At 44.0% G+C, this 27,333-nt stretch overlaps 1 protein-coding gene across 1 annotated transcript; it reads right to left on the reverse strand.

Annotated features, from left to right (window-relative positions):
* Positions 1-19,280: 19,280 nt before the first annotated feature.
* Positions 19,281-26,549, reverse strand: LOC143768560 (pulmonary surfactant-associated protein A2-like). Its single transcript, XM_077257205.1, has 4 exons — positions 26,530-26,549; positions 25,771-25,974; positions 24,971-25,042; positions 19,281-19,793 (listed from the first exon to the last, which is right to left on the reverse strand). The coding sequence occupies exons 2-4, from the start codon at positions 25,952-25,954 to the stop codon at positions 19,417-19,419; spliced, it is 633 nt and encodes a 210-aa protein (XP_077113320.1). The 5' UTR covers positions 25,955-25,974; positions 26,530-26,549; the 3' UTR covers positions 19,281-19,416.
* Between the last annotated feature and the right edge of the window lie 784 nt (positions 26,550-27,333).

The raw sequence follows: 27,333 nt of genomic DNA on the forward strand, positions 1-27,333 counted from the left end.
GATACATTCTTTTGATCGCCCGTTATTACATTTTAATGCAATGTCGCGGCGACCAAAAAAACGTAATTCTAGCGTTTCTAATTTTTTTCTCTTTACGCCGTTTAGCGATCAGATTAATGCTCTTCTTATTGATAGATCGGGCTATTCTGAACGCGGCGATACCAAATATGTGTAGGTTTGATTTTTTTTTTTATTGATTTATTTTGATTGGGGCGAAAGGTGTTGTGAATTCTGCTCTTGGGCTCCCTCCTGTGGTTGTTAGTGGTAGTGCAGTGGTCTCTGAATTGTAAGCCGGGCAGGTGTTTCTGCTTATTGCAGATCTATTAGGTATATAGGTGTGAAGGAGCCTTCTATCCCTGCCAGTTGTCCATTGTATCTTGGAGGGATTGCATCTCTGTCTGGCTCCTCTTGCCCTGCTGTCATTTCAGCTAAGATAAGTGTTTGGTTTTGTTTTCTTGAGCACGCATGCAGTGTGCTTTTATGTACAGTGCAATCTATTGTATTTTTGTCCAGCTTGACTTTGGATTTTTCTGTCATGCTGGTTTCTCTGGAGATGCAGATATATACTCTATGTCTTTAGTTAGATGTAGTTTATAATATATTCTGCTGTGGATTTTTAGAGTTTAATACTAACTCTGTCCTATACTTCTCTATTTAGCTAGAAGTGCCTCTTTTGCTAAATTCTGTCTTTTCTGCCTGTGTACGTATTTCCTCTCAAACTCACAGTCAATATTTGTGGGGGGCTGCCTTTCCTTTGGGAATCTGCTCTGAGGCAAGATAGTATTTCCCTTTTCCATCTTTACGGTTATTTAGTCCTCCGGCTGTGTCGAGGTGTCTAGGCCATGCTAGGAACATCCCACGGCTACTTCTAGTTGCGGTGTCAGTATTAGGATTGCGGTCAGTACAGGTACCACCTACTCCAGAGATAGTCTCATGCGGCTTCAGGGTCACCGGATCATAACAGTACAACTGGCCAACAAGTTAAATGCATCTCAGAAGAAGGGAAGAAAAGTGCTGAGCCATTTTTTTTTCTGCAGTCTGTTTTGTCTTTCCTTCCCTCTTTTCCTCTGGGTGACTGAGGAGCTGTGTGCTGGCATGGATGTTCAGGGATTGGCTTCTCGAGTGGAACAACTTGCTGCTAGGGTACAGGGTATTTCTGATTATATTGTTCAGACTCCGGCTTTGGAGCCTAGGATTCCTACTCCTGATTTATTTTTTGGGGACAGGTCTAAATTTTTGAGTTTTAAAAATAACTGTAAACTTTTTTTGCTCTGAAACCTCGTTCTTCTGGTGATTCCATTCAGCAGGTTAAAATTGTCATCTCACTGCTGCGTGGCGATCCTCAGGATTGGGCATTTTCCCTGGAATCTGGGAATCCTGCCTTGCTTAATGTTGAAGCCTTTTTTCAGGCTCTAGGGTTATTATATAATGAACCAAATTCTGTGGATAATGCTGAGAAGACCTTGTTGACCCTGTTTCAGGGTCAAGAAGCGGCAGAATTGTATTGTCAGAAATTTAGAAAATGGTCTGTGCTGACTAAACGGAATGAGGATGCTTTGGCGGCAATTTTCAGAAAGGGTCTTTCTGAATCTGTTAAAGATGTTATGGTGGGGTTTCCCACACCTATTGGGCTGAGCGATTCTATGTCTCTGGCCATTCAGATTGATCGGCGCCTGCGTGAGCGCAGAGCTGTGCGCGCTGTGGCGTTGTCCTCAGAGCAGATACCTGAGCCAATGCAGTGCGATAGGATTCTGTCTGGAGCGGAACGACGGGGATTCAGACATCAGAATGGGTTGTGTTCTTACTGTGGAGATGCTTCTCATGTCATTTGGGTCTGCCCTAAGCGTACTAAGAGAATGGCTAGTTCAGCTACCATCGGTACCGTACAACCTAAATTTCTGTTATCTGTGACATTGATCTGCTCATTGTCATCATTTTCTGTCATGGCGTTTGTAGATTCTGGAGCCGCTTTGAACTTAATGGACTTTGAATTCGCTAGACGTTGTGGTTTCCCCTTGCATTCTTTGGAAAACTCTATTCTTTTAAGGGGTATTGATGCTACACCTTTGGCTAAAAATAAACCCCAGTTTTGGACACAGGTGACCATGTGCATGGCACCAGCCCATCGGGAGGATTGTTGCTTTCTGGTGTTGCATAATTTGCACGATGCTATCGTGCTGGGTTTTCCATGGTTGCAGGTACATAATCCGGTGTTGGATTGGAAATCTATGTCTATGACTAGTTGGGGTTGTCAGGGAGTTCATGGTGACGTTCCTTTGATGTCAATCTCTTCTTCCCCCTCTTCTGAAGTTCCAGAGTTCTTGTCTGATTTTCAGGATGTGTTCGAGGAGCCCAAGTCCAGTTTCCTTCCACCGCATAGGGACTGTGATTGTGCTATTAATGTGATTCCAGGTTGTAAGTTTCCTAAGGGGTGACTTTTCAACCTGGCTGTGCCTGAACATACCGCCATGCGGAGTTATATTAAAGAGTCTTTGGAGAAAGGGCATATTCGGCCATCTTCTTCACCATTGGGAGCAAGATTTTTTTTTGTTGCCAAGAAGGATGCTCCTTGAGACCCTGTATTGATTATCGCCTCTTGAATAAGATCAGGGTCAAATTTCAATACCCTTTGCCTTTGCTTTCCGATTTGTTTGCTAGGATTAAGGGGGCTAGTTGGTTTACTAAGATTGACCTTCGAGAGGCATATAATCTTGTTCGTATTAAGCATGGTGACGAATGGAAAATTGTGTTTAATATGCCCGAGGGCCATTTTGAATACCTTGTGATGCCTTTCTGGCTCTCTAATGCTCCATCTGTTTTTCAGTCCTTCATGCATGATATCTTCCGGAATTATGTTGATAAATTCATGATTGTATATTTGGATGACATTTTGATTTTTTCCGATGATTGGGAGTCTTATGTGAAACAGGTCAGGATGGTATTTCAGATCCTTCGTGATAATGCTTTATTTGTGAAGGGGTCTCAGTGTCTGGAGTGCAGAAGGTTTCGTTTTTGGGCTTTATTTTTTCTCCCTCATCTATAGAGATGGATCCTGTTAAGGTTCAGGCCATTCATGATTGGATTCAGCCCACGTCAGTGAAGAGTCTTCAGAAATTTTTGGGCTTTGCTAATTTTTATCGCCGTTTCATTGCTAACTTCTCTAGTGTGGTTAAACCTCTGAGCGATTTGCCGAAAAATGGCGCTGATGTGACGAATTGGTCCTCTGCGGCTGTCTCTGCCTTTTAGGAGCTTAAATGCCGATTTACGTCTGCCCCGGTGTTGCGTCAGCCAGATGTTTCTCTTCCATTTCAGGTGGAGGTTGACGCTTCCGAGATTGGGGCAGGGGCCGTTTTATCTCAGAGGAATTCTGATGGTTCCTTGATGAAACCATGTGCTTTCTTTTCCCGAAAGTTTTCGCCTGCTGAACGTAATTATGATGTCGGCAATCAGGAATTGTTGGCTATGAAATGGGCATTCGAGGAATGGCGACATTGGCTTGAGGTAGCCAAGCACCGTATTGTGGTCTTGACCGATCATAAAAATCTGATTTACCTCGAGTCTGCCAAGCAGTTGAATCCTAGACAGGCTCGATGGTCATTGTTTTTCTCCCATTTTGATTTTGTGGTCTCGTATCTTCCGGGTTCTAAGAATATTAAGGCTGATGCCCTCTCTAGGAGCTTTTTGCCTGATTCTCCGGAGGTTCTTGAACCTGTCGGCATTCTAAAGGAAGGGGTGGTCCTTTCTGCCACCTCCCCTGATTTGCGACGGGTTCTTCAGGAATTTCAGACTGACAAACCTGACCGCTGTCCAGTGGGGAAACTGTTCATTCCTGATAAATGGACTAGTAGAGGGATTTCTGAGGTTCATTGTTCTGTGTTGGCTGGTCATCCTGGTATTTTTGGTACCAGATATTTGGTTGGTAGGTCTTTTTGGTGGCCTTCTTTGACGGGGGATGTGCGTTCTTTTGTGCAGTCCTGCGGGACTTGTGCGCGGGCTAAGCCTTGTTGTTCCCGCGCTAGTGGGTTGCTTTTGCCTTTGCCAGTCCCTGAGAGGCCTTGGACGCATATTTCTATGGATTTTATTTCAGACCTTCCGTGTCATGAATCCCCAGTGGCTAGGGATAGCACAGGATAAGCAAAGTATAATAAATATCGGACGAGCTCTAGGGTGATGGAACCTGGGCTGACCACTGCCCTACGCCTGACAAACGCAACTAGAGATAGCCAGGGAGCGTACCTACGTTGGTTCTAGACGCCACGCACCAGCCTAAGAGCTAACTAGTACTGCAGAGAAAACAAAGACCTCACTTGCCTCCAGAGGAATTAACCCCAAAGGTATAGTTGCCCCCCACATGTATTGACAGTGAAATGAGAGGAAGGCACACACATAGAGATGATGTATATAGCTTTAGCAAATAGAGGCCCGCTGAAAACTAGAAAGCAGAATGACACAAAAGGGGACTGAGCGGTCAGCAAAAAACCCTAATCAAAAAAACCATCCTGAGATTACAAGAACCCATGTGCCAACTCATGGCACATGGGGAGAACCTCAGTCCACTAGAGCAACCAGCTAACAAAGAGACATTCTAAGCAAGCTGGACAAAAAACCAAACAACTGAAAATCAGCACTTAGCTTATCCTGAAAGATCTGGGAGCAGGTAGGCAGGAACCAAACAGAGCACATCTGAACACATTGATAGCCGGCAAGGGAAATGACAGAAAGGCCAGGTAAAATAGGAAACACCCAGCCTCTGATGGACAGATGGAAACCAAAGGCCGCAACCCACCAAAGTCACCCAGTACCAGCAGTAACCACCAGAGGGAGCCCGCAAACAGAATCCACAACAGTACCCCCCCCTTGAGGAGGGGTCACCGAACCCTCACGAGAACCCCCAGGGCGTTCAGGGCGAGCCCTATGGAAGGCGCGGACCAAATCAGTCGCATGAACATCGGAGGCGACCACCCAGGAATTGTCCTCCTGACCATAACCCTTCCACTTAACCAAATACTGGAGTTTGCGTCTGGAAACACGAGAATCCAAGATCTTTTCAACAACATACTCCAATTCTCCCTCCACCAGCACCGGAGCAGGAGGTTCGACCGAAGGAACAACAGGCACCTCATACCTCCGCAACAACGACCGATGGAACACATTATGAATAGCGAACGATGCTGGGAGATCCAAACGGAAAGATACAGGGTTAAGAATCTCCGAGATCCTATAAGGACCGATGAACCGAGGCTTGAATTTAGGAGAAGAGACCTTCATAGGGACAAAACGAGAAGACAACCACACCAAGTCCCCAACAAGAAGTCGGGGACCCACGCGGCGACGGCGATTAGCAAACTGCTGAGTCTTCTCCTGAGACAACTTCAAATTGTCCACCACCTGATTCCAAATGTGATGTAGCCTGTCCACCACCACGTCCACTCCAGGACAATCCGAAGACTCCACCTGACCAGAGGAAAAACGAGGATGAAACCCCGAATTACAAAAAAAAGGAGAGACCAACGTGGCCGAACTAGCCCGATTATTAAGAGCAAATTCGGCCAGTGGCAAAAAAGCAACCCAGTCATCCTGATCAGCAGAAACAAAACACCTCAAATAAGTTTCCAAGGTCTGATTAGTTCGCTCCGTCTGGCCATTCGTCTGAGGATGGAACGCAGACGAGAAAGACAAATCAATGCCCATCTTGGCACAAAACGTCCGCCAAAATCTAGACACAAACTGGGATCCCCTGTCAGAAACGATGTTCTCCGGAATCCCATGCAAACGAACCACGTTCTGAAAAAACAAAGGAACCAACTCAGAGGAGGAGGGCAACTTAGGCAAGGGCACCAAATGAACCATCTTAGAAAAGCGGTCACACACAACCCAGATAACGGACATTTTCTGTGAAACCGGGAGATCAGAAATAAAATCCATGGAAATGTGCGTCCAAGGCCTCTTCGGGATGGGCAAGGATAACAACAACCCACTAGCCCGTGAACAGCAAGGCTTAGCTCGAGCACACACTTCACAAGACTGCACAAAGGTACGCACATCCCTAGACAAGGAAGGCCACCAAAAAGACCTGGCCACCAAGTCTCTTGTACCAAATATTCCAGGATGACCAGCCAACACAGAAGAATGGACCTCGGAGATGACTCTACTGGTCCAATCATCCGGAACAAACAGTCTTTCTGGTGGACATCGATCCGGTTTATCCACCTGAAACTCCTGCAATGCGCGTCGCAAGTCTGGGGATACGGCGGACAATATTACCCCATCCCTAAGGATACCAGCAGGCCCAGTGTCTCCAGGAGAGTCAGGCACAAAACTCCTGGAAAGAGCATCTGCCTTCACATTCTTTTAACCTGGCAGGTATGAAACCACGAAATTGAAACGAGAAAAAAATAACGACCAACGAGCCTGTCTAGGATTCAAACGCCTGGCAGACTCAAGGTAAATGAGATTCTTTTGATCAGTCAAGACCACCACGCGATGTTTAGCACCCTCAAGCCAATGACGCCACTCCTCAAATGCCCACTTCATGGCCAAAAGCTCCCGATTACCCACATCATAATTGCGCTCGGCGGGCGAGAACTTTCTAGAGAAGAAAGCACATGGCTTCATCACCGAGCCATTAGAACTTCTCTGTGACAAAACCGCCCCCGCTCCAATCTCGGAAGCATCAACCTCCACCTGAAAAGGAAGTGAAACATCTGGTTGACACAACACAGGAGCAGAAGAAAACCGGCGCTTAAGTTCCCGAAAGGCCTCCACGGCCGCAGGAGACCAATCAGCAACATCAGCACCCTTTTTAGTCAAATCAGTCAAAGGTTTAACAATACTGGAAAAATTAGCAATGAACCGACGATAAAAATTAGCAAACCCCAAGAACTTCTGAAGGCTCTTAACAGATGTAGGTTGTGTCCAGTCACAAATAGCCTGAACCTTAACGGGATCCATCTCAATAGTAGAAGGAGAAAAAATGTACCCCAAAAAAGAAATCTTCTGGACTCCGAAGAGACACTTTGAGCCCTTCACAAACAGAGAATTGGCCCGCAAAACCTGAAACACCTTCCTGACCTGTAGAACATGAGACTCCCAGTCATCAGAAAACACCAAAATATCATCCAAATACACAATCATAAACTTATCCAGATATTCACGGAAAATATTGTGCATAAAGGACTGAAAGACTGACGGAGCATTGGAGAGTCCAAAAGGCATTACCAAATACTCAAAATGGCCCTCAGGCGTATTAAATGCGGTTTTCCACTCATCACCCTGTTTTATCCGCACCAGATTATACGCACCACGAAGATCTATTTTAGTGAACCACCTAGCCCCCTTAATACGAGCAAACAAATCCGTAAATAATGGCAATGGATACTGGTATTTGACTGTAATCTTATTCAGAAGGCGATAATCTATACAAGGCCTCAGGGAACCATCTTTTTTTGCCACGAAAAAAAAACCTGCTCCCAGAGGGGACGAAGATGGACGAATATGTCCCTTTTCCAAGGACTCCTTAATATAATTCCGCATAGCAGTATGCTCTGGCAGTGACAGATTAAATAAACGACCCTTAGGGAACTTACTGCCAGGAATCAATTCTATAGCACAGTCACACTCTCTATGAGGAGGGAGCGAATTGAGCTTAGGCTCCTCAAAAACATCCCTATAATCCGACAAAAACGCAGGGATCTCCGAAGGAGTAGATGAAGCGATAGAAATCGGAGGTGCATCATCATGAACCCCCTGACATCCCCAGCTTAGCACAGACATTGTTTTCCAGTCCAGGACAGGATTATGAGTTTGTAACCATGGCAGACCAAGCACTAGTACATCATGTAAATTATACAGTACAAGGAAGCGAATCACCTCCTGATGAACGGGAGTCATGCGCATGGTCACTTGTGTCCAATACTGTGGTTTATTCATAGCCAATGGTGTAGAATCAATTCCCTTCAGAGGAATAGGAACTTCCAGAGGCTCTAGACTAAAACCGCAGCGTTTAGCAAATGACCAATCCATAAGACTCAGGGCAGCGCCTGAATCCACATAGGCATCGACGGAAATGGAAGACAGTGAAAAAATCAGAGTCACAGACAAAATGAACTTAGACTGCAGAGTATCAATGGCAAAAGATTTATCAACCCTTTTTGTGCGTTTAGAGCATGCTGATATAACATGAGCTGAATCACCACAATAAAAACACAAACCATTTTTCCGCCTATAATTTTGCCGTTCACTTCTGGACTGAATTCTATCACATTGCATAGACTCAGGTGCCTGTTCAGAAGACACCGCCAACTGGTGCACGGGTTTGCTCTCCCGTAAACGCCGATCAATCTGAATGGCCATAGCCATAGACTCATTCAGACCTGTAGGCGCAGGGAACCCCACCATAATATCCTTAATGGCCTCAGAAAGACCATTTCTGAAGTTTGCAGCCAGGGCGCACTCATTCCACTGAGTAAGCAGCGACCATTTCCGAAATTTCTGACAATATATTTCCGCTTCATCATGCCCCTGAGAGAGGGCTAATAAAGCCTTTTCAGCCTGAATCTCTAGGTTAGGTTCCTCATAGAGCAATCCCAATGCCAGAAAAAACGCATCCACACTGAGCAATGCAGGATCCCCTGGTGCCAATGCAAATGCCCAATTCTGAGGGTCGCCCCGTAGGAACGATATAACAATCTTGACCTGTTGAGCAGGGTCTCCAGAGGAGTGAGATTTCAAAGAGAGAAACAATTTACAATTGTTCCTGAAATTCAGGAAGGTAGATCTATCTCCAGAAAAGAACTCTGGAATAGGAATTCTAGGTTCAGACATGGGAGTGTGAACCACGAAATCCTGTATGTTTTGAACCTTTGCCGCGAGATTACTCAGGCTGGAAGCCAAACTCTGGACATCCATGATAAACAGCTAAGATCAGAGCCATTCAAGGGTTAAGAGGAGGTAAGAAGCAGCTAGACAGCAATTAAGGGCTAGGCAGCAAAACTCTGAAGGAAAAAAAAAAAAAAAAAAAAATTTCCCTTGAACACTTCTTTATCTCCTGCTTCAGCCCAAACAATTAACACTTTGTGGGCCGGCTATACTGTCATGAATCCCCAATGGCTAGGGATAGCACAGGATAAGCAAAGTATAATAAATATCGGACGAGCTCTAGGGTGATGGAACCTGGGCTGACCGCTGCCCTACGCCTGACAAACGCAACTAGAGATAGCCAGGGAGCGTACCTACGTTGGTTCTAGACGCCACGCACCAGCCTAAGAGCTAACTAGTACTGCAGAGAAAACAAAGACCTCACTTGCCTCCAGAGGAATTAACCCCAAAGGTATAGTTGCCCCCCACATGTATTGACGGTGAAATGAGAGGAAGGCACACACATAGAGATGATGTATATAGCTTTAGCAAATAGAGGCCCGCTGAAAACTAGAAAGCAGAATGACACAAAAGGGGACTGAGCGGTCAGCAAAAAACCCTAATCAAAAAAACCATCCTGAGATTACAAGAACCCATGTGCCAACTCATGGCACATGGGGAGAACCTCAGTCCACTAGAGCAACCAGCTAACAAAGAGACATTCTAAGCAAGCTGGACAAAAAAAACCAAACAACTGAAAATCAGCACTTAGCTTATCCTGAAAGATCTGGGAGCAGGTAGGCAGGAACCAAACAGAGCACATCTGAACACATTGATAGCCGGCAAGGGAAATGACAGAAAGGCCAGGTAAAATAGGAAACACCCAGCCTCTGATGGACAGATGGAAACCAAAGGCCGCAACCCACCAAAGTCACCCAGTACCAGCAGTAACCACCAGAGGGAGCCCGCAAACAGAATCCACAACACTTCCGGTTTCCCAGAGGATGTCGGTTATCTGGGTGGTTTGTGACCGGTTTTCTAAGATGGTTCATTTGGTGCCTTTGCCTAAGTTGCCTTCCTCTTCTGATTTGGTTCCATTGTTTTTTCAGCATGTGGTTTGTTTGCATGGTATTCCGGAGAATATTGTGTCCGACAGAGGTTCCCAGTTTGTTTCTAGGTTTTGGCGAGCCTTTTGTGCTAGGTTGGGCATTGATTTGTCTTTTTCTTCCGCATTCCATCCTCAGACAAATGGCCAAACTGAGCGAACTAATCAGACTTTGGAAACTTATTTGAGATGCTTCGAGTCTGCTGATCAGGATGATTGGGTGGCTTTCTTGCCATTGGCCGAGTTTGCCCTTAATAATCGGGCTAGTTCGGCTACCTTGGTTTCGCCCTTCTTTTGTAATTTTGGTATTCATCCTCGTTTTTCATCAGGGCAGGTTGAGCCTTCTGATTGTCCTGGTGTGGATTCTGTGGTGGACAGGTTGCAGCAAATTTGGGCTCATGTGGTGGACAATTTGGTCTTGTCACAGGAGGAGGCGCAGCGTTTTGCTAATCGTCGTTGGTGTGTTGGTTCCCGACTTCGGGTTGGGGATTTGGTCTGGTTGTCTTCCCGTCATGTTCCTATGAAGGTTTCTTCCCCTAAGTTTAAACCTCGGTTTATTGGTCCTTATGGGATTTCTGAGATGATCAATCCGGTGTCTTTTCGTTTGGCCCTTCCGGCATCTTTTTCCATCCATAATGTTTTCCATAGATCTTTATTGCGGAAATATGTGGTGCCCGTTCTTCCTTCTGTTGATCCTCCGGCTCCTGTGTTGGTTGATGGGGAGTTGGAGTATGTGGTTGAGAAGATTTTGGATTCTCGTTTTTCGAGACGGAAGCTTCAGTACCTTGTCAAATGGAAGGGTTACGGCCAGGAGGATAATTCTTGGGTTTTTGCCTCTGATGTCCATGCTGCTGATTTGGTTTGGGCCTTTCATCTGGCTCGTCCTGATCGGCCTGGGGGCTCTGGTGAGGGTTCGGTGACCCCTCATCAAGGGGGGGTACTGTTGTGAATTCTGCTCTTGGGCTCCCTGCTGTGGTTGTTAGTGGTAGTGCAGTGGTCTCTGAATTGTAAGCCGGGCAGGTGTTTCTGCTTATTGCAGATCCATTAGGTATATAGGTGTGAAGGAGCCTTCTATCCCTGCCAGTTGTCCATTGTATCTTGGAGGGATTGCATCTCTGTCTGGCTCCTCTTGCCCTGCTGTCATTTCAGCTAAGATAAGTGCTTGGTTTTGTTTTCTTGAGCACGCATGCAGTGTGCTTTTATGTACAGTGCAATCTATTGTATTTTTGTCCAGCTTGACTTTGTTTGGATTTTTCTGTCATGCTGGTTTTTCTGGAGATGCAGATATATACTCTATGTCTTTAGTTAGATGTAGTTTATAATATATTCTGCTGTGGATTTTTAGAGTTTAATACTGACCGCTTAGAACTATTTAGCTAGAAGTGCCTCTTTTGCTAAATTCTGTCTTTTCTGCCTGTGTACGTATTTCCTCTCAAACTCACAGTCAATATTTGTGGGGGGCTGCCTTTCCTTTGGGAATCTGCTCTGAGGCAAGATAGTATTTCCCTTTTCCATCTTTAGGGTTATTTAGTCCTCCGGCTGTGTCGAGGTGTCTAGGCCATGTTAGGAACATCCCACGGCTACTTCTAGTTGCGGTGTCAGTATTAGGATTGCGGTCAGTACAGGTACCACCTACTCCAGAGATAGTCTCATGCGGCTTCAGGGTCACCGGATCGTAACAGAAAGGGGGGTGATTTGAACTTTTATGTTTTGTTTTTTTTTTCAAATTTTTTTTACTTTTGCCATGCTTCAATAGCCTCCATGGGAGGCTAGAAGCAGGCACAGCCCGATCGGCTCTGCTACATAGCAGTGATCATAAGATCGCTGCTATGCAGCAGAAATGCAGGTGTGCTGTGACTGCCGACCACAGGATGGCGCTCACAGCTGCCGAGGATCAGTAACCATAGAGGTCTCAAGGACCTCTATGGTTACAATAATGAAGCATCGCCGACCTCCGATCATGTGACGGGGTCGGCGATGCCGTCATTTCCGGCCGCCCGGCCGGATGCGGTAGTTAAATGCCGCTGTCTGTATTTGACAGCAGCATTTAACTAGTTAATAGCGGCGGGTGAATCGCGATTTCACCCGCCGCAATTGCGGGCACATGTCAGCTGTTCAAAACAGCTGACATGTCCTGGCTTTGATGCGGGCTCACCGCGGAGCCCTGCATCAAAGCAGGGGACCTGACGTTGGACGTACTATCTCATCTGACGTCAGGAAGGGGTTAACAAAAGCATCAGATCGGTGAGCAAAAATATGCCCACACCTGGACCCAGTTTCCGAAAAATTGAGAAACTACGGGTCTCTGAAAATGGCAACTTTTTTTTTTTTTTACAAACTTTGGAATTTTTTATCACCCCTTAAATAAAAAATAACCTAAACATGTTTAGTGTCTGTGAACTCATATAATGATCTGGAGAATCATATTGGCAGGTCAGTTTTAGCACCTACGGAACATGGTAAAAAAAAATCCCCGAAAATTTATGGAATTGCACTTTTTTTGCAATTTCACTGCATTTGGGATTTTGTTTTTCATTTTCCTGTATACATAGGATAAAATCAATAGTGCCATTCAAAAGTACAACTTGTCTCACAAAAAACAAGCCTTCATATGGCCATATTGATGGAAAAATAAAAAAGTTATGGCCGTGGGTGAGCAAAAAAATTGAAATGCAAAAATGAAAATACCCTTTTGGTTTTTAAGGGGTTAAGTGTGTGGTTTTGCCATTGCTCCCCAGCAGCATGCCTGCTGTCTTGGGATCACATTTGACTCGTATCTTTTCTTCACTCCCCAAATCCGATTACTCGCTAAGGCTGGTTTCAGACTTGCGTATGGGAGTGCTGCAAATGGCAGCGTACTTCCTCCCTTCTTCCTCCCTGAAACCACGCCTACACCTCCTTGTGTCCTGCGGTGCCCTGCGTACCTACAGTACAGACCAAAAGTTTGGACACACCTTCTCATTTAAAGATTTTTCTGTATTTTCATGACTATGAAAATTGTACATTCACACTGAAGGCATCAAAACTATGAATTAACACATGTGGAATTATATACTTAACAAAAAAGTGTGAAACAACTTAAAATATATGTCTTATATTCTAGGTTCTTTAAAGTTGCCACCTTTTGCTTTGATGACTGCTTTACACACTCTTGGCATTCTCTTGATGAGCTTCAAGAGGTAGTCACCGGGAATGGTCTTCCAATAGTGTTGAGCGATACCGTCCGATACTTGAAAGTATCGGTATCGGAAAGTATCGGCCGATACCGGCAAAGTATCAGATCTAATCCGATACCGATACCCGATACCAATACAAGTCAATGGGACTCAAGTATCGGACGGTATCCCTGATGGTTCCCAGGGTCTGAAGGAGAGGAAACTCTCCCTCAGGCCCTGGGATCCATATTAATGTGTAAAAGAAAGAATTAAAATAAAAAATATTGCTATACTCACCTCTCCGACGCAGCCTGGACCTCACCGAGGGAACCGGCAGCGTTCTTTGCTTAAAATGCGCGCGTTTACTTCCTTCCGTGATGTCACGGCTTGTGATTGGTCGCGTGCCGCCCATGTGGCCGCGACGCGACCAATCACAGCAAGCCGTGACGTAATTTTCAGGTCCTGAATGCAGAATTAGGCATTCAGTACCTGAAATTACATCACGGCTTGCTGTGATTGGTCGCGTCGCGGTCACATGGGCGGCACGCAACCAATCACAAGCCGTGACGTAATTTTAAAATGCGCGCGTTTCCTGCCTCCCGTGACGTCACGGCTTGTGGTTGGTCGTGTTGCCCATGTGACCGCGACGCGACCAATCACAAGCCGGAACGTAATTTTAAAATCCTGAATGCCTAGAATTAGGCATTCAGGACCTGAAAATTACGTCACGGCTTGCTGTGATTGGTCGCGTCACGGCCACATGGACGACACGCGACCAATCACAAGCCGTGACGTCACGGAAGGAAGTAAACGTGCGCATTTTAAGCAAAGAACGCTGCCGGGTTCCCTCGGTGAGGTCCAGGCTGCGTCGGAGAGGTGAGTATAGCAATATTTTTTATTTTAATTCTTTCTTTTACACATTAATGTTGTTTCGATACCGATACCCGATACCACAAAAGTATCGGATCTCGGTATCGGAATTCCGATACCCGCAAGTATCGGCCGATACCCGATACTTGCGGTATCGGAATGCTCAACACTATCTTCCAACAATCTTGAAGGAGTTCCCACAGATGCTTGGTAATTGTTGGCCCTTTTGCCTTCACCCTGCGGTCCAGCTCACCCCAAACCATCTCAATTGGGTTCAGGTCTGGTGACTGTGGAGGCCAGGTCATCTGGCGTAGCACCCCATCACTCTCCTTCTTGGTCAAATAGCCCTTACACAGCCTGGAGGTGTGTTTGGGGTCAATGTCCTGTTGAAAAATAAATGATGGTCCAACTAAACGCAAACTGGATAGAATAGCATGCTGCTGCAAGATGCTGTGGTAGCCATGCTGGTTCAGTATGCCTTCAATTTTGAACAAATCCCCAACAGTGTCATCAGCAAAGCACCCCCATACTGGAGCGCCCCCACTGCCGCAGGGCCAAGGGGTACCCGTTACCGGGCCTCTCTGTCTCGGTTCTGGGAGTGTCACGGTGGCTAGACCCAGTCCGTGACCTTGCTGAGGGGCGTCCAGTGAAAGGTGTAGATGGGGGTGTGCGGTGCAGGTCGCGATGAATAACGAGGACACACAGGGTTCCAGTCTATTTACCTCTTTACTGAAGGTTTCGAGATACCCAATCCAGAGCACTGTTAACAGGGCTGGCTTAGACCGGCCGGTCCAAAGGCACATCCGGAGTTCCCTTAGCAGGTGGGAATCAGTGTCTACCTTCTAGCGCCTGTGTGTTGTAGTCCTTCCCTGCTGAGCACCCCGGGATAGTCCTCACAACTGTTGTGTCTATCTCTGATGTTCGTTCTCTCCGTCCCCCAGGTGATATGGTTAGGATGCACTCGTATGACGGGGTAGGCCTGGAGTTCTTCCGGGACCCTAGATTTGCCCCTCTCCCACAGCTGCCTCCGTTGTCTACTTAGGTGAGACAGCCCGCCTATGACTGACTGTCCTGCCATTGGTTTGAAGTAACGCTTAAAGCCTCTTACTTTCTCGGCGTTCCGGCCACCGACTTTGCGCCTCAGAAGGATGTTGCCTCGATCTTACAGCATGACTCCTTCTGGCTCTATCACCTCTGCGCTGTATTCCCGTTTCTCGCTCCTTCACGATACACCTCGCTTCTTGTCCTTTCTTAAGAGTCTGCCGCTGTAAGGCACAGGCACAACTCCGTAGCAATCTTGTCTCTTTTCAGGACGCTGCCAGGATCCCACCCCTGACAGGTCCTCTCTCTAGCTCTCCCCAGCTACGTTCTTCCTGACTTCCTGTCCAACCCCCAGTTTTACCCAAGTGTGAGGAGTGGTCTAATAAATAGAACCACCCCCCCTGGTGGCCGGAGTGTGAGGTGTAGTGTGGGTGTGTGATACCTGGTCAGGTGAACCCCTTTAGTGCCATCAGACGTACCATCACTCCTTTTAGTGGCAATGCAACAGTACTGCAACAACCAGGACTCTGGGGCGCTGCAATACCATCACACCTCCTCCTCCATGCTTCACGGTGGGAACCAGGTATGTAGAGTCCATCCTTTCACCTTTTCTGCGTCGCTCAAAGACACGGTGGTTGGAACCAAAGATCTCAAATTTGGACTCATCAAACTAAAGCACAGATTTCCACTGGTCTAATGTCCATTCCTTGTGTTCTTTAGCCCAAACAAGTCTCTTCTGCTTGTTGCCTGTCCTTAGCAGTGGTTTCCTAGCAGCTATTTTACCACGAAGGCCTGCTGCACAAAGTCTCCTCTTAACAGTTGTTGTAGAGATGTGTCTACTGCAAGAATTCTGTGTAGCATTGACCTGGTCTCTAATCTGAGCTGCTGTTAACCTGCGATTTCTGAGGCTGGTGACTCGGTTAAACTTATCCTCAGAAGCAGAGGTGACTCTTGGTCTTCCTTTCCTGGGTCGGTCCTCTTGTGAGCCAGTTTCTATGTAGTGCTTGATGGTTTTTGCAACTGCACTTGGTGACACTTTCAAAGTTTTCCCAATTTTTCAGACTGACTGACCTTCATTTCTTAAAGTAATGATGGCCACTCGTTTTTCTTTACTTAGCTGCTTTTTTCTTGCCATAATACAAATTCTAACAGTCTATTCGGTAGGACTATCAGCTGTGTATCCACCAGACTTCTGCACAACCCAACTGATAGTCCCAACCCCATTTATAAGGCAAGAAAATATTAACAAATATTCAACCTTTCTCTCTCTTCCGGTATCTTTCCCTCCTCATTTAAGCATGCCATCATACATCCACTACTTAAAAAACCATCCCTCGATCAAAACTGTGCCGCTAATTATAGACCTGTCTCTAATCTTCCCTTCATCTCTAAACTCCTCAAACGCCTGGTCCACTCTCGTCTTACCCGCTATCTCTCACATAACTCTCTTCTCGACCCTCTTCAATCTGGTTTCCGCTCTTTACACGCTACTGAAACTGCCCTCACTAAAGTCTCTAATGATCTAATAACATCTAAATCTAATGGTCACTACTCCATGCTAATTCTCTTGGATCTCTCTGCAGCATTCGATACTGTGGATCATCAGCTCCTCCTCACTATGCTCCTCTCCATCGGCCTCAAGGACACTGTTCTCTCATAGCTCTCCTCCTATCTCTCTGATTGCTCCTTCACTGTATCTTTTGCTGGTTCCTCTTTCTCTGACCTTCCCCTTACTGTTGGGGTTCCTCAAGGATCAGTCCTAGGCCCCCTCCTCTTCTCATTGTATGCTGCCCGTATTGGACAAACAATCAGTAGATGTGGTTTCCAGTACCATCTCTATGCTGATGACACCCAATTATACACTTCTCCTGATCTCATGCCTGCCTTTTTAGAAAACACCAGTGATTGTCTTACTGCTGTCTCTAACATCATGTCCTCCCTCTATCTGAAACTGAACCTGTCAAAAACTGAACTCCTCGTGTTCTCTTCCTCTACTAACCTATCTTTCCCTGACATTGCCATCTCCGTGTGTGGTTCCACCATTACTCCCAAGCAACATGCCCGCTGCCTTGGGGTCATACTTGATTCCAAGCTATCCTTCACCCCCCACATCCGATCATTGGCGCGCTCTTCTTGTCTGCATCTTAAAAACATTTCTAGAATTCGCCCCTTTCTTACTTTCGACTCGGCAAAAACGCTTACTGTTTCACTCATTCATTCTCATCTGGACTATTGTAACTCTCTCCTAAATGGCCTCCCTCTTACCAAACTCTCCCTGCTCCAATCTGTCCTGAATGAGGCTGCCAGGATTATATTCCTCACCATCCGTTACACCGATGCCTCTACCCTGTGCCAGTCATTACACTGGTTACCCATCCACTCCAGAATCCAGTACAAAACTATTCCCCTCATTCACAAAGCGCTCCATGGCTCAGCACCACCCTACATCTCCTTCCTGGTCTCAGCCTACCACCCTACCCATGTTCTCCGTTCTGCTAATGACCTGAGGTTAGCATCTTCAATAATCAAACCTCCCACTCCCATCTACAAGACTTTTCACGTGCTTTACCAATTCTTTGGAATGCACTACCCTGGTTAATATGATTAATCCCCAATCCCCACAGTTTTAAACATGCCCTAAAAACACATTTGTTCAGTTGCGATCAGTCTGTGGCACTGCTGAGGTGTTATGGAAGCCCAGGTTGCTTTTATAGCAGCCTTCAGCTCATCACCATTGTTGGGTCTATTTTTTCTCATCTTCCTCTTGAGAATACACCATAGATTCTCAATGGGGTTAAGGTCAGGCGAGTTTGCTGGCCAATCAAGCACAGTGATACTGTTATTTTTAAACCAAGTATTGATACTTTTGGCAGTGTGGAGAGATGCCAAGTAATGCCGGAAAACTAAATTTCCATCTCCAAAAAGCTTGGTGGCAGATGGAATAATAATAATCTTAATAATAATAATCTTTATTTTTATATAGTGCTAACATATTCCACAGCGCTTTACAGTTTGCACACATTATCATTGCTGTCCCCGATGGGGCTCACAATCTAAATTCCTTATAAGTATGTCTTTGCAATGTGGGAGGAAACCGGAGTACCAGGAAACCAGGAAACCCACGCAAACACGGGGAGAACATACAAGCTGAGCATGAAGTGCTCTAAAATTTCCTGGTAGACGACTGCACTGACTTTAGTCTTGATAAAATACAGTGGACCTACACCGGCAGAAGACATGGCTCTCCAAACCATCACTGATTATAGAAACTTCACACTAGATCTCAAGCAGCTTTGATTGTGTGCCTCTCCAATTTTTCTCCATTCTGTGGGACCTCGATTCCCAAATGAAATGCAAAATTTACTTTCAACTGAGAGAAGCACCTTGGACCACTGAGCAACAGTCCAATTAATTTTTTCCTTGCCCAAGGTAAGATGCTTCTGGCATTGTCTAATGGTCATGAGTGGCTTGATACAAGGAATGCAACACTTGTCCTGGGTACACCTGTGTATGGTGGCTCTTGAAGCAATGACTCTAGCAGGAGTCCACTCCTTGTGAATCTCCCCCCAATTTTTTGAATTACCTTTTCTTAACAATCTTTTCAAGGCTGCAGTTATCCCGGTTGCTTGTGCACATTTTTCTACCACAGTTTTTCCTTCCACTCAACCTTCCATTAATATGTTTGGATACAGCACTCTGTGAACAGCCAGCTTCTTTAGCAATGATCTTTTGTGGCTTACCCTCCCTTTGGAGTGTGTCAATGACTGCATTGTGGATATCTGTCAAGTGAGCAGTCTTCCCTATGATTTTGGAGCCTATTGAAAGAGACTAAGGGAACTTTTTAAATGATTAGGAAGCCTTTGCAGGTGTTTTTGTTAATTATTCCAATTTACTGAGATATTGACTTTTGGGTTTTCTTTGGCTTTAAGCTATATTCATTAACATTAATAGAAATAAACATTTGAAATAGATCACTGTTTGTAATGACTCTATAATATATGAGTTTCATTTTTGCATTGAAGAATTTAAATAAATTAACTTTTGATGATATTCTAATTTAGTGAGAAGCACTTGTATGTATAGGGGGAGTGCCAATCTGAGTTTTTGACCTGGTTGCAGAAAACCTAGATTCACTTCTGATTAAGGTATAGTTTGTAGAGTTGAAGATGAATACAAATTCAGTGACAAAATTGTAACAATAAAATTGGTGATAAACACAGGTAATAACAGGACACAAAATTAATATGCCTATCTTTTTATTTTGAAAAATGTAAGGGAAATATCAGCCATAGAGTAGAAGTAAGCTACAAATAAAAGAATATTTTAATTAACATAGTAAAAGTTTAATCAACATTAAATCAGAGACCCAGATGAGTACACATTTTAGATTTATAACTCACAGATAGTAAGACGTTTGTAGTTACAAGCTTTATCATTCCACTGGCCATCAGTATACATTTCAGTGCAGCCTTCAGTTCCTTTTCCACTAGGTTCACCTTTTCTCCAGCAGGTGAAAACTACAGGGGTTCCATTCAAGTAGCAGAAGGCGCCAGGTACTGGCCCCACTGTTATTCCCAGGTATGCATAACTGTTATATTTCTTCACGAATTCCAATGCAGCGCTGTTCTCTGCTTCATTCATGGGAGTAACAATGCGTCCACCAATCACATTACATGTAAGATTGGATGTTGCAAAATCAACTTGTTTTCCACTGGAGGCAATCATTTTGTCACCTACTACTTGGATCCTTCCTTCCAGTTTGAGAACTAGATGATATACAAAAATATTAATTATCATATATAGGAAGAAGTATTATAGGCCTAAATGATCATTAAATTACTGGATCACTTCAGCATTTTTTTTAATGGGCCCCTCCATTAGACATCACTGTAGTGTGAATACAGCGTGTGCTTTATAATAGTAACCCTTCACAGTCTTTTGCCATGTCCAGTCCGGCTCCCGTTGTACCCTGCATTGTGTGACCACAGCTTGCACTTGCAAGTAGTCTGGTATTTCCTTATTTAATGCAAGCAAATGAGAACCTTGTTGTGACTCTCATAGACTTACATTGAGAAAGTGACTCCTTATCCACACAATAGATGCTGCTTGAGGTGGCTGGTCACGTTTGCAGTCACATGATGCAGGGGAGGCTGGAAAACCGCAATGGAAATGGGAGAAGACAGGATTAGGTAATTATTTTGTTGCACATACTGAACACGTTACTGCTGGCTAACAGGGTAGGAGCGGCAATAAAAAAAACAAACACTGGAGTAGTCCTTTAATTTTGTATCTCAATAAGTTTTGAAAATATTTAGTAATTAAATCATATTATTTAATAAGCTGCCATGGTGGTTGGTAACGATGAGAGGAGGGGTGCAGGGATAGACCCCATGCGAATCGCTGCTGGGCAGCTTCATCAGGCGGATTGGCATTCCCCCCGACAAAGCTACCAAGCAACGGTAAGCATGGGGTCTATACCCACATCCCTCCTCTCATCATTACCAATGATGTCACTCCCTCTGACAAACCTGCCCAGTAGCGATACATGGGGGGACTATCCCGCATCTCTCCTCTCATCATTACAAACCACCATGGCTGCTTATTCCCTGTTTTAGCAATATTTTTATTTGATTCTCAGCCAGCTCCCATTGGATCAGGTATACACCTCAGGACTCGTACGTCCTGTTGTTCTACCAACGGCTCTCCTTTATCTCTATAGCCTTTACATCTCTGCTTGCCTCATACAATTATCTCGATTTGTGAGGTCAGGTGGGCTATTTATAACACATTGAATCAGATAGATTGTGTACTATACACTGTATATTGATTTGTACGTGGGATCATTCATTCTACATTTTAGTGGGAAGGTCCATTTATGCGATATACCCCTGATCCAGGTGATCACCAGCCCTATGATGGTTAGGGAAATTCTACAGGCCTAAATACTTATAACCAAATTTCATTCCTATATGGTAGTTAATCTCAGGTCTTTGGAGTGGTTCACATGGGCTTACCCAGGTCTTAATTTCTTCATCTAATATGGGATTACCATTTTTTCACTATATACTTTGTTAGCACTATCATATGATATTGAACATTATTGCTGTGTGGTAAATTGCTATTATTACTGTGGTTGACTGATTTATTGCAATTGCTAAGGGTGTGGTAACATTGCACCTTGTGTGGTTTTAAGTGGTTTTATACCCCTGTTTGTTTATCAGTGTAAATAAAAGCATATTTTTTATTGAAGCATTAAGTGTGCATGTCTTATATGTATTGGACTTTCTATTCTTTCTGACATTACTTTTTCCATACAAGATGTAGCACCCTTATTATACCTAAATTAACATTGTAGTGAGCCCTATTCACATTTATACACTGGCTTCATACAAATGACCATCCCTATAAGCCGTACTCACTATTTCTGTTACTGTCCTACTTGACCATAGTGGCAAAAATGTAGACTACAAATATATTTAGTGAACAGTGTTGAGTTCTAATTTTTAACTGCATTTAGCAGTGAATGAAAGGAAATATATGATATACATTAAAGGCTATATGCACCTTCTCACATATGCTTAATATTTTATTCCTAAATACAAAGTTTAGCAACTTTTTAAATAACCCTCATTAAAATGTTCTATCATTTTACTTTAAATCTTCTATCTAGCTGAGTGCTTTTGCAAAACTGACACAAATCTGCTTATTCTAGTGTTAGAGACAGTAGGATGTAATTGGAGTAGTTGTACACAGATCTGCAGTGGAGAAGGAAGAATATCATGAAGGGGGCAGCAAAAAGTCTGTAGACTATAAAGGAGCCATATCTTAAGGTAAGTTACAGTACTGCAGTTAAATCCCCTAAAGCACCCGTGTGCAGGAACGAGCCTCCCACCAGCTTATATGAGCAGTAGTTACTACAGATGAGCGAATTTGCTCAGTTCCCTCTTATTTGGCAAGCTATAGCGCTTGCTGAATAAGCTGCAGAGGAAACCCGGCTTCCTGGATCGCGCCAGCCGATCAGCTGTTCGGCTCCGCAGCTTCATGTGTTACGATCCACGAAGCCGGGTTTCCTCTGCAGCTTATTCAGCAAGCGCTATAGCTTGCCGAATAAGAGGGAACTGAGCAAATTCACTCATCTCTAGTACTTACACAATACACTTGATTCACTATGTACAGACAAAGGCAACATCTGATCATTCATTTAATAAAGTACCCAGGTTATTATTATATAGAAGCAGAGATAAATTAAATTTACTGTAAGATCTGCATATAGTAGAACAGTGGTTTGTTTACGGCTGCGATGACCTTTTGTCTGGTCCTTCAGGCAGATTCCTGTGATCCTAGTGCTTGGGCCATCAGCTGTGTTTTACCAGCTGCCAGCCCTTTAATTTCTTCTTGCTTTGTGAGCATGTGTAGCGTTCACTTCTGAACGTTGAGGTTCATGCAGTGAAAGATTACGTCTTGACACCAATGCCAGTTTCAGGGCATACTTTGGGGGACTGGTTAACACGCGATTTGTATGGTGCCCGAAAGATGGAATAAATATCCCGATGGCTCTTGGCAGACAAAAGGTTCCCCACCCCCGATCTAGATGTGAGCAGTGAGATAATCTAACTCTCTGCCACATGACGGTGTAATGGTTGATTCCCTACAAAAGTACAAGGAGACCTTGATGCATTTCTTGAAAGATATAATATTACAGGGTATGGGCAGTAGATTCTGTGATGGGACACTGATTGCCACATGTAGAGTTAGGAAGGAATTGTTCTACCTTCACCCTTAAAACTATGAAACAACCATAAATCTTTATTCCTTCAATCCTGAAAACTGAAGGGAAAAAGATGCATGTCTAACTTTTTTGTTAAGTATAATTTTACAGTACTAATATATTAGCCAATCTATGTGCTAAGGCTACGTTCACAGTTGTGTACCGGGGCTTTGCGGATGGCTGCATACTTCCTCCCTGAAGCTTCGCCCACTTCCACACTTCTTCTGTTTAGGTTCGCCTACTTCTGCATGCGTCCTGCGTAACTATCTTTAACATTGGGTATGCAGGACAAGTTGCATTCCCGTGCAATCGGCGGGGACATCAAAACGATGCTTTCACATACATCCGCATGTGAGTCGCCCGCCAGGGCCGTGGGGTACTCGGTACTGGGTCCGGTAATTAAAGGGATGTGTCATGGCGGCAGAGACCCGGTCCATGGCCCTGGGCACCCATGTTAAAGGGATAGTCTTTAAAGGGGTTTTTGAAATAAAGGAATGTTCGTGACGCCACCTGTGGTATTCGGTCAGGGGTGACCGACTCTTCTTAAAGGGGTCCTTTGGGGTGATGCTATGGCAGCCGGATGGTATAACTTCCCACAGGTGAAGTAGGTCCCCAGGGCTCCCAGTGAATAGATGGAGGATGTTGAGTGGTGCAGTAAAGAATGAAGGACACAGTTGTGCAGTCTTTTTACCTGGTTTACTGATGGTAGCCGGCAGCCATAGTCCAGAGCACCAGATCACAGGTACAGGCAGGGTCTGGCCGGCTTGGAAGCGAGTTCAAAGTCCAGCTTTATCAGGTGGAGTTAAAAGCCTTCCTTCTAGCGCCCTTACTGCCTATGGCTTTGTAGCAAGTTCCTCTCAGTTCTCTCTGTCCTTTGTTGAAGTGGGACACAAACCCATATGACAAGTGACTCAAGCCTTTTTACAGGATCTCTGTCATGACCCGGGCTCTATTTGTCACTGTGTCTCATGGGTGTTAGGGCAGACAGGTTACGTGTAGTCTAGCTGTACTACCGGTTTCTGCTGTGCCTCCTAGAGTATGACACAACCTCAGTCTTCCGGTTACAGGTATCTGCACTCTATCAGGGAGGTAGCCCAGTCGCCGCTATTCTCCCATGTTGTCACTCTCCTGTGCTTTGCTCTCCGGCACGTTTGCTACAAGCTGTTCTTCCTTCTGTATCTCACTATCTAGGGGCTACAGCACCTCAGGCTGTACAGCCCCTCACCCGTTCTTCTACCTCAGACTGCTCCTGTTTCCTGTCAGGCACCAACTGACAAACTCTTCCTAACTGCCTAGCAACTGCCCAGCAACTAACTCCTCCTCCCAACCAAAGAGAGAGCAGCTCCCCTGAAGTCAGGTGTAGAGCTCCCCCTTCTGGCCTGAAGTCAGAATGTTGTTGTATGTGCTAATTACCTGTTAAAAGGAATCCTCCATTGCTTCCAAGCGTGACATCACTCTCCCCGTGAGGAAAGCAATGCCACTGTAACAACCAGTGCCCTGGGGTGTCACACTTGTCCTGTGTACCGAATGTTAAAGATAGGTATACAGGATGTATGCAGAAGTAGGTGGACCTAAATGGGAGAAGTGCAGAAGTTGGCGGAGCTTCAGGGAGGAAGTACGCAGCCATCCGCAAAGCCCTGGTACTCAAGTGTGAAAGTACCTTCCTTTTTTTCCATAGCAATTTTTGCAGATGAATATTTCATACATGCAATATATATCGCTTTTTTCCATTTTTTCCCATTTTCTATGGCAGCAATGCAGTTTCAATGTTTTAGAGTAATCATTCTTGGTAAATTATGGTGCATCCTTACTGTTTCATACTTTCTTTGGTTGGCACCTATTCACACTCGCTTAGATTTGCTAGTCCTTTTCTCTATTTGTTTTACCCTATTAATGTTTGAAACTGGCAAACTAAGAATATGAAAAAGTTTCAGAATTATGGAAAATGGAGCAGCATATATGGATTTGTGTGAAGCTTGGATGACTCATAAAACTATTGCTTAATAATAGCTGAACTCTTACTTTAGTTCCTGTAACCGGTGACAAAAGGAAAAGCTTCAAGAACATTACTGAATGGTACTAGGGATAAAAGAAACAGCATAGCAAAAGAGCAGAAAGTTCTCAGTACAGAGAAGTTATGAATTTTTTTACAAGAAATGTTCTTCAGTCACTTACCTGCTTCTAGTCTGCTGACACGACGTTGGAGGTCTTGGCACTGGGCAGGTTTGTTGCCTATAACTGGAACTCCTGAAAGTGAAATATAAATTTCATATGTATATACAAATGAAGTCTAAATTTTTCAAAACTTAATTCACAAACCTCATTTTTGTTGTGAGTCAACAAGCTTGATATCAACTTATGTCTAAGGGCTAAGCTGGCCATGCTATAATGTTCTTGGACATGTACTATTTTCCTGTATAGCAGCAGTATAATCCCTACACTTCTCAGAGAGCAAATCAGTGTACCACACTCCAAAAACAATGCAGATACTTCTAAAGACTGCAATTATCAATTATGCATTGAAATATCTCTCCCATTCCAAACAGTCTTGAATAAAATCTGATTTAATAACAAAGATTCAAAAGATTAACAAAAGATATTTACAGAAGATGGATTTGGTAGCAGTGTTTAACCATGAGTTGACAACAGGGTAAGTATTTTTGGATTGTTTGCAAGCCTGATTATTACTAAATAATTCATAATAACACTTATGAGGCCCCATACACATTAGATGGTTGTTGGCTGGACAATTCTTTGACCAATTGTTCGGCCGACACCCATGCCCTTGACTGAAACATCAGACATGCCCGGTTGGTATCTTCTCTAACCATCAGTTGCACAGTGCCCCAATATTAGATGCTTGGCTGAACCATTCAATGTCATCTGGTTCTGCCAACATTAGTCTAATGTGTATGGGGTCCTTTAGTTTCATTTATATCTATATATCAATCATTGACATAAACAAAGTCACAAACCTTTCAGTCCAATTTTCTTCAGAGTACCTCCGGTTGGCTTTGGAATGTTTGCATCTACTTTAGGAGGTGAAATAGGTTTTGTAATACTGGGAATTTCTGGAACCTTTGCCAAATTTAGGGGATCAGGGAGACAGGCCACCATACTGACCACCACTGTGAGCAGAAGAGATCCGTGATAGAACATCTTTGGTAGTTGAAGAAAGCCTGTGTATCAAAAATAAAATAGACAGCATGTTATCTCAACCACCATTGTTTATCCATTGTCCACATATTACCTTCTTTATTGAGATAATTAGGCCTAATTTAAGAAATAACTACAACAATTTTGTGGTCGTACTCTCCATTTCTAAAACATTTGTTCTCACTTTTAAAGTTAGTTGAGATTATTTGTGAAGCTGACCATAACAAATAGCCCCTAGTGGGTTTTGATCGCCTCTAAAGGCAACTCTAAAGGGACTGTCAACTAAACGTTTGGGACCAATCACTGTGCTAGAGTCTTAAATAATCACGATAAAACAGCAGCATATGAGGAAGAATGCTATTTAGCTTGCACATCTGAATGAACCGTAAATTATTTTGATAAACAAGAGATCTCTTGTATTATGCAAAATTATATACCAAGTGAGGTATGGATTCAATAAAAAGCACAGGCTTCATTGCCAATCTCCTCACAATTTAAAGGGCCATAAAATACAAATAACATTATAAATGTTTTACTTACTATTTAAATGGAAATGTGTATTTCCTTCTGACACATACCTGTAGAAGACAGCAGAATAATTTACTCTAGTCGCATCGAGTCATTTTATACAGTCCTGCAACACTGAACTATGTAGAAAAAAAACAAACCTTAATTTATCACAAATACCACCTTTGTTATACCCCTAAGAGTGGCTGTAATTATCTAATGGATTTGCACAATTCACTAAATGGTGTCTTAAGACGTCCTAAATTGATTTTCAAGCATCTACAATAATTGGTAGGGCTTTCCATAATGGATGAGACCTCAACTTAATGTAAGGATTACCTTAATGTACTTTAGACAAGAACTTGAGAATGTTTGTTCATACGCTAGTATATGATGAAAACTCAAATGACTCTTTTGAGGGGCTACCTAATACAAAATTACAATTAACACCATATTAGTCATCCTTTAATGTCATAAAAATGAGTAGTGCAGCACTTTTTCATTAGTAAATTAATACTCTTTTACTTTTATATAAATCTTCACATCTGTCTTCAGAGGCAAACATCTCAGTTTCACCAAAACCGAATACCCAACATTATTTTTTTTTTTAATTTTAGGCCTACCTTTTTGATTAATTTGAATATTAAAATCTATGCTAAAATTCTTGCAGCAAGGTTGCCACTGATAATTCATCCGTGATAACTGACAATCAGGTGAGCCTGGTTAAAGAAAGAAAAACGCTGCAAATTAATGTTGATGTCACACGCTCAGGAATGAGGCACCCTTCCTTCAGTTGTGAACAAATTGTTGTTGACCCTTGCCTCCATGAAAGAATTATCTCATAGATTGTAAGCTTGCGTGCAGGGCCCTCATTC

Source organism: Ranitomeya variabilis, chromosome 4, assembly GCF_051348905.1.
Source record: "Ranitomeya variabilis isolate aRanVar5 chromosome 4, aRanVar5.hap1, whole genome shotgun sequence".
NCBI lineage: Eukaryota > Metazoa > Chordata > Amphibia > Anura > Dendrobatidae > Ranitomeya > Ranitomeya variabilis.

Excerpts from the sequence above, each read along its gene's own strand:
- LOC143768560 (XM_077257205.1), bottom strand. The coding sequence starts at position 25,954 with ATGTTCTATCACGGATCTCTTCTGCTCACAGTGGTGGTCAGTATGGTG. Across the intron at positions 25,043-25,770 it reads GAAGAAAATTGGACTGAAAG|GAGTTCCAGTTATAGGCAAC; the intron begins GTTTGTGACTTT and ends TTTCACTTTCAG. Across the intron at positions 19,794-24,970 it reads TGTCAGCAGACTAGAAGCAG|TTCTCAAACTGGAAGGAAGG; the intron begins GTAAGTGACTGA and ends TATATCATCTAG.